The following is a 6,794-nucleotide window of genomic DNA, read 5'->3' as shown; positions in this document are numbered from 1 at the left end:
ACCTTTCTCCTGCAGCGAGGATACTGAAACCGTGTCAAACAGCAGCGAGGGGCGCGCCTCCCCGCACGATGTCTTGGAGACCATCTTTGTCCGCAAAGTAGGGGCTTTTGTCAACAAACCCATCAATCAGGTGATTTTTTTCTGTCACTACCACCTGTAGAAATGTCTGCACCGTTATGGTGAGGTCTTGCACTCAGGGTTATTAGCCTGTGGCCTGTGATGCCACTGAAATCGCCACAGGAGAGACTAGACACCATTTAGAACGAACATATCGACCTGAAGTACCCTTGCTCAGCCTCACTGCAGGAAGTTCCCCCTCAGTTCTGCCAGGGAAGCTCAGCTGTACCGAGTTACGGTGGGCCAGGCTTCCTCACTGAGTTCTCAGCTCCTGGGAAGCTAGCTCCTGTCTGGGCTGTGAGCTTTAATGGGAGGTGGAGGGAGGACTCAGGCCTCCAACAAGACAGGCATTGGGAGTGGGGAGCCGGTCTTCTGGGCGTTTCAACTTGGGGGCCTTGCAGGATTCTGGCAGCCTCTCGGGAATCAGAGTTCGGCTGAGGGTGGGACCAATGCTTCCTCCTGTCTCTTCAGGTGACCCTGACCAGTTTGGACGTGCCCTTTGCCATGTTTGCTCCCAAGAACTTGGAGCTGGAGGACGCAGACCCCATGGTGAGCCCACCTTCACCTAAAGTCTCCGTGCAGTAAGCCGTTGTCCTTCCTGGCAGTGTGTCCCTTGGCGCCTGGGTTTGCAGCCAGCGTCGGGTCCTTACGAAACCCGTAACGGTCACTTGCACCCAGTGCACAGTACCAGCCCCTTCCTCTGCCTTGTTCTGGAACAGGTGAACCCACCCGATTCCCCAGAGCCGGACTCTCCTCTCCAGGGGAGCCTGCACTCCAATGGCTCCAGCAGGGGCAGCAACGGCAGTTCTCACGATGATTTCGTCATGATTGATTTGGTAGGTTCTGTCACCGTCTGTGACCTGTGCAACCCCAAGGGGAAAAAGGCTGGGACGGAGCCACCATACTCCATGGGACTCCTTCGCAGGGACCCCGTAGGCAGCATCCACAGGGCACCGGCAGTCCGCACCTGCGGACCGCAGCACAGGTAGCCTCTCGGGAGCGCAGGGCAGTGAGCTGTCTCTGGTTGGAATTTGGTCCACCTGGGGCTTTCCTAGCATGATCGTGTGGGTCCTACTTATGCCTAGCTGGGCGGCCTTCGTGAAGAACAGGCCTTTGAAGGGAGACGTGTACCTAACAGGGAGAGGAGTGATGATCCCAGGTGTGGCGGTCAGTTGCCCCTGGGGGACAGGTGCAGTGAGTCCTCTCCCTAGGAAACCTGGGGAACCTTTTCTTGAATGATCACTGGAAGCAAAGAGGCTTGGCCACAGCTCACCTCCTCTGGGATGGTCTTCTGTTTGCCTCTTTCCAAGGCAAGCTAAATGAGTCTTTTCTTTTTGAAGAAACCGGCCTTTTCTAAAGACGACATTCTTCCAATGGACTTGGGGACCTTCTATCGTGAGTTTCAGAACCCTCCTCAGCTGAGCAGCCTCTCAGTAGACATCGGCGCACAGTCCATGGCCGAAGACTTGGTATGGAGATTCTCCCCCCGCCCTTGCTTGTCTTTGACTTCCCTTCCCCCATGGTCATGCCCTCTCCGCAGGCCTAGAAATTTCTTCCAGTTTCTTACTCCCACACCTCCCTTCCCTGTAACATCAGAGAGACTTGGCGAGGCCACTGTCCTCTTGGGACCATGTTCCAGGTGTGCACTGTGCCTGGTAGCCGGTACTTGGAGTCTGCTTGGGCTCACTTCGCCCAGTCTCCACAGCTTCTCTGCATTGCTCACGTACTCCTGTGCTCTGTGCTGACGCCTTCTGTTTGGTGATGCCACTAGGCCAGCTGGCTTTGGTAGCTCTTGTGTCAGGCTGTTTAACTTGCCAGGCAGAGGCTGGTGGTGCCGAGTGGAAGAAATGGGAGGTCCGAGTTGTGCCATTCTTCCCTTCCTTGCTGAGCTCATTCCCTCAGCGAGCAGCCCTTGTGGGTAGCCAGATAGCTACTTGCACCCGCCTCCCACTCCTGCCTTCGAGGGGTAGAGCAGCACCCTGCTGGGCCACATTCTGGGTGCCCCAAGCCCCAAGATGTCAGGATGCCTCTGCATGGGCGGAGGGGGCCCCTGCTTACGTCGACAGGCGAGGAGTTGCTCTGAGAAGCAGCGACCTGGGAACAGCTGCCCTTGATTGCCCTAACCAGAGACGCAGTGACTGCAGTCACGTCATTGTGGCCTTTCCCGAGGCTTTCAGGGGGCCAGGCGTTTTTCTAAGTGCTTTAGCATGAATCTCAGCAGCCTGAGGTAGGTTTTTTTTACTGCCTGAGTTTACAGAGGAGAAGTCCAAAACTGAACAGACACCTTGCCCATGGTCACATAGAGCCAGCAACACCAAGATCTGCTCTGAGAGTCTGGCTCCTGCTGTGGGGCCCATGACTGCAGACTTCCTTGCCTCGCTTGACGCATGCTGGGACTGAAGACTGTCAGTGCTCCACAGCTGGTGTGGCGGGCAATGGGCTCCGGGCCCCGGGACTGTCTGGGCTGTGTGAGAAGTGCTGAGGCAGGAGGGCACCCCACCTCTCCCACTACTTGGCGCTTATCTGGAAACTTCCAGCATGGGTCCACTCTGCAGGTGCATTGGTGTTAGCTACTCAGCACTGGCTGAAGAGCGTTCTTGCTCCTTTTAGACGGCGTAGACTCAAGTTTATGTTAATACTTGTTTCTTGAGACCAGTTAAGTTTACTCCTTGTAGTTCTGGTTTCTTCTGTTTTTCACTGTTCTCTTCATTCCCTCTAGCCCAGTTGGGGGACAGTGGGATATAGCAGCGAATGCCTTGGTCATGGGCCCCCGGGGATTCTGATACCCAACACGAGGTGTGAAGACATTTTGTAAACTTAATAGAGCTCTACACTTACTGTTTTATCCTGGCGTCACTGCGATCTGTGCCAAAGACACTGAACCTTTCTTTAATTCCACTGTGTCATCCTGGTGGTGGTGTGCTCCTTCTCTGACCCATCCTGTGGGGTTCTGTCAACACCCTCCTTTCCCCTCAGGCCCCTCTAGAAGCCCAAGGTGTGGTGGCTGCTCTGCGCCCTGCCTTCTGCTCGTCCAGCCCAGTATTGCTGCGCCCAGCCAGCTCTTTGCTCTTCTTCAGCTCAGGGTGGCTGACCGGCAGTCTCTTCAAGGCCCTGCCTGAATAAGCAGGGCCTCCCCACACAAGACTCACTGCCTCTCTCCCTCCCCACACAGGACTCACTACCAGAGAAACTGGCTGTGCACGAGAAGAATGTCCGAGAATTTGATGCCTTTGTAGAAACCCTGCAGTAAAAGTTGGTGTCTGCCAGTACCAGCAGCGGCCCCTATGTGATCCCAGGAGACAGCTTCCCACTCATCAGCTGCTTCCATCCCTCATCCTGCTCCTAGCTGGGCGGAGGAGAGGCTGGTTTCCCCCATGGGGACCTAGAAGCCCCGCTCTTGCACCTCCTGGAGACTCCGTGACAGCAGCCAAGCCCAGCAGCATCTGAGAGAACGCGCCCTCCGGCCTCGGAGGTGGGAAGACCCTGTGTCACCAGAGGGCCCTCAGCCAGCCGTGTGCTTCCTCAGCGTCATCGTCAGCTGCTCCACACAGGCTGCTTCGCTTGTCCTGCTGCCAGCCTCCTGTCCGGGGTCGGCCTTACCGCTGGCCCCTCTCCCGCCTGCCATACCATCAACCACGCGACGTTCCGGCTGGTGGCCCAGAGGCCGGCACGGAGGCAGAAAGAGGAAGGAGACAGTGCTGGGAGGGGGAAGGAAGGCCCTCTGCGCTGTCTCCAGCGTTACTTCTGGCCTGTGTCTGCACCTCTGGCAGCGTGACAGCCTCCGCCCACGGGGACAAGGACTCCACAGTCGGCCCTTCCCACCAGAGGTGGTCAGAGGGCCCGTGCGGCCCTGGTGGCTGCCTGCGCCCAGCTCCTCCGCTGCACGGCCAGGGTCCGGTGGTGTTGGGAGTCACAGCACATCTTTCGTCTCTCCTCCTCCTGCTGCTGCTCCTTGGTTCTAGAACACAGTAAATATTTATTACTTTCAGAGAAATCAGATATTTTATAGAGAAAATATGCTTGAGGTTAGCCAGACGGCTCACATTTGGGGAAGGCGAGGGCCTCTTCCCAGGCAGGGCCTCCTCCAGCGGCGGCTCCTCTGATCCCGGGCTGCTGCTCTGAGCATCCTCCTGTCCGTACGTGTAAGGCATCGTGCAAGCATGGGCTGGCTCAGGGCAACAGCCTCTCAGCCCATGCATTTGAACTGACCACAGGGTTCACCTTGGACACCTACATGTTCTTGGTGAGAACCTCGACTCCAGCCTCTGCAGTGACCGACTGCCCTGGCAGCCTGTTGGGTCTCAGGTGCAGACTGTGACACAGCTTGCCCTCCCCCGCCCCTGCTGGGGAAGGGGGGGCACAGTGGCCCTCCTAGGGCACCTGTTCCTGTTGATCCGGGCTGGACTATGGGCTACTTCCCTCAGCCTGCACCTGGCTACTTCCCCACTCCCGGGGCATGCACCCTGCCCCGGGCTTATGGGTTGGATCGGTTCCTTGTTGAGAAACCAGAGCTGGGCATAGATTGACTTAGCCTCCAGGTCTTGTTACTTGAATGAGTCAAGTGCCTAGCTCCCCCCACCGGCCGTCAGGCCCTCTCCCAGCCTAACTGGTGGTCCCGGCCGAGGAGCACGAGCCCCGCCGGCCCCCTGCCCGGCCCGCAGGGGCTCCTTGGCAGCAGCTGGTCTTGAGCAGAGCAGGCCTGGGCTGCTTGTCAGTAAACTACGCAGCGGCACTTCCGCCTCCAGGCTGACCTCCGGGCAGGATCAGCGGATGCTGTCTCAGCCGAGGCTGAGCCCTGCCTGTGCATGCCTCCTGCTGTCACAAAAGTGTCCCAGTGGCCCCTACTAGCTTTGGCCAGAGCACACCATGGCCTGCTGAACCACCCAAAGGCGCCGCCGAGGCTCTGGGTAGGTTACTGATTGACACCCCCACCCCCAGGATCTCAGCCGCTACCCTCCTTCCAAGGCCTTGCATGAAAGGCCTGTGAGCCGTTGTCCAGAACAGTTCCCTTTGACCCCTACTTGTTGGCCCTGCAGGCAGCAGCCCTTCTCAGGACCCCACCAGTGGAAGGACAGGGAGGCTGAGCCCTGACCTGGCTGAGCCTGGCAGGAGTGGAGCAGCCGGCGAGGCCAGCCCTGCCCTCGGCCCTAGCAGTAAAGGAGTGAAGCCTGGGCTGACTCCCGCAGCACCCCGGGACAGGGCAGGGCCAGCCTGCCTCCAGAGCAGCCCCCGTCCTCCAGTCTACCTTGTATGGAAATACTGAGCTATACTTTACAATGTATTAAGAGGTTTCCAATAAAATTTTTCTGTACTTTACAGCTTTCTGTCCTGCAAGTTGTCTGCTAGCCTCCCAACCCCACTTCTGTGTCGGTGGGAGCAGCAGGCTCCCTAGAAGGGGGGGAGTGGTGTCAGATGCTTTGGAATTTGGGGGCCTGGCCGCCCCCCAGCTGTGCACCTCACCTTGACCTGGCCCAGAACCCATGAGAGCACTTTTCCCTCGGCTGTAACGTGTCGTTTCCGGGGCTTGAGTGTGAACATTCAGCGAGCTGACGTGGACGAAGCTGTGTTTTCTTGCCATGGAAGAGTCTCCATAAAACACAGGCCTTCGCCATCTACTCTTTACCCTTCTGTCTGCCATGCTCTAGCAGGAACTGGGCCAGGGTGGGGGGCTTCCCAGGCTGTGCGGTGTCTGCTGACCCAGGGTGAGGGTTCTGGCTCAGCAGAGGGCTGAGTGAAATAGCAGGAAGGGGCCCTGCAAGTTTGTTTAGCTGTCCTGATCCCTGATCTGTCACCCATCCAGGCCTTGGGGTACTCTCTGAGGAGCCCTGAAAAGGAGGAGAGCCCCGGGAGGCTATTCCGGCCTGGCGCTTGGGGCTTCTGCCCAGGCATCTCAGCCCTGGTAACCCAAGCCCCGGCCTCCTGGTTTGTGCCCCAAGGCGGGGAAGAGGGAGCCAGCCTCCCACACAGACCCCTGGGCAACTGCTGGCTGGTTGGCCTCCCCGCTTGTGGGCTGAAACCAGCTCCCAGAGAGGGGCCGGTTATAAAATTCTAAATTCAGCCCATACCAGGGCCCTGGGAGTACTTGCTCGCTCATTAGTAAACACTCAACATTGCCCGTGATGCCTGACCACGCAGCCAGTCAGGAAAGCCGCTGCCCCTGAACCAGAAGTGGTGAAGACTGTCCCTCGTGTCCGCACCTGGCATCCTCTCAAAATGAAATTCAGTTGCCCCAAATCTGACAAGGGTGTCCTGTCCCTTAAAAGCGTCTCCCTCCACTGCACCCCCAGAGACCGCTGTTACTAAGGCTGGGAAAACTGAAGGAGTCACTGCAGCCACTGCCAGGAGCCCAGCCCCAGCAAACAGCCTCCCAGTCTCCCAGCACCCTCTGCTCACTGCTGGCTTCTCCTGGGTCACTGCTGGGTCACTGCTAGTGGCTTCAGAGCAGCCGCCACACTTAGTCCTGAGCAGAACGAGGCTGTCGTGACTTCTGTTCATGCTACCCGGATGAAGGCCACAGTTGTGGACTATTTAGAGCCACATCTCCACAATACTGCTTGAGGAAAAAAAAGAATCAGGAGTGAAAAGGCCGCATCGGGCCACTGTAATCTGGCCGCAGTCAGCCGGCCAGCAGCAGCAGCGGGGGCTTTGCCTTCTCTGTGCGAGGGGCCTGCCCTCCC

General features: G+C 58.1%; 1 protein-coding gene across 4 annotated transcripts in view; it reads left to right on the top strand.

Moving 5' to 3' along the window:
* Positions 1 to 5,433, top strand: part of ATG13 (autophagy related 13) — a 37,105-nt gene extending 31,672 nt beyond the window's left edge. For all 4 annotated transcript variants that reach the window (XM_004682857.2, XM_012725441.1, XM_012725440.1 and 1 more), the window contains 5 exons: positions 16 to 130; positions 589 to 666; positions 837 to 953; positions 1,458 to 1,586; positions 3,290 to 5,433. In XM_004682857.2, the coding sequence (XP_004682914.1) occupies positions 16 to 130; positions 589 to 666; positions 837 to 953; positions 1,458 to 1,586; positions 3,290 to 3,367 (517 nt within the window). In that variant the 3' untranslated portion in view covers positions 3,368 to 5,433. The remainder of the gene's footprint in view (positions 1 to 15; positions 131 to 588; positions 667 to 836; positions 954 to 1,457; positions 1,587 to 3,289) is intronic.
* The last annotated feature ends 1,361 nt before the right edge of the window (positions 5,434 to 6,794 follow it).

This window comes from Condylura cristata, unplaced genomic scaffold, assembly GCF_000260355.1.
Source record: "Condylura cristata isolate star-nosed mole 26May11 unplaced genomic scaffold, ConCri1.0 scaffold00015, whole genome shotgun sequence".
Classification (NCBI taxonomy): Eukaryota; Metazoa; Chordata; class Mammalia; order Eulipotyphla; family Talpidae; genus Condylura; species Condylura cristata.
Note: the sequence above shows the minus strand (reverse complement) of the source record. Positions and strands in the feature narration are given on the sequence as shown.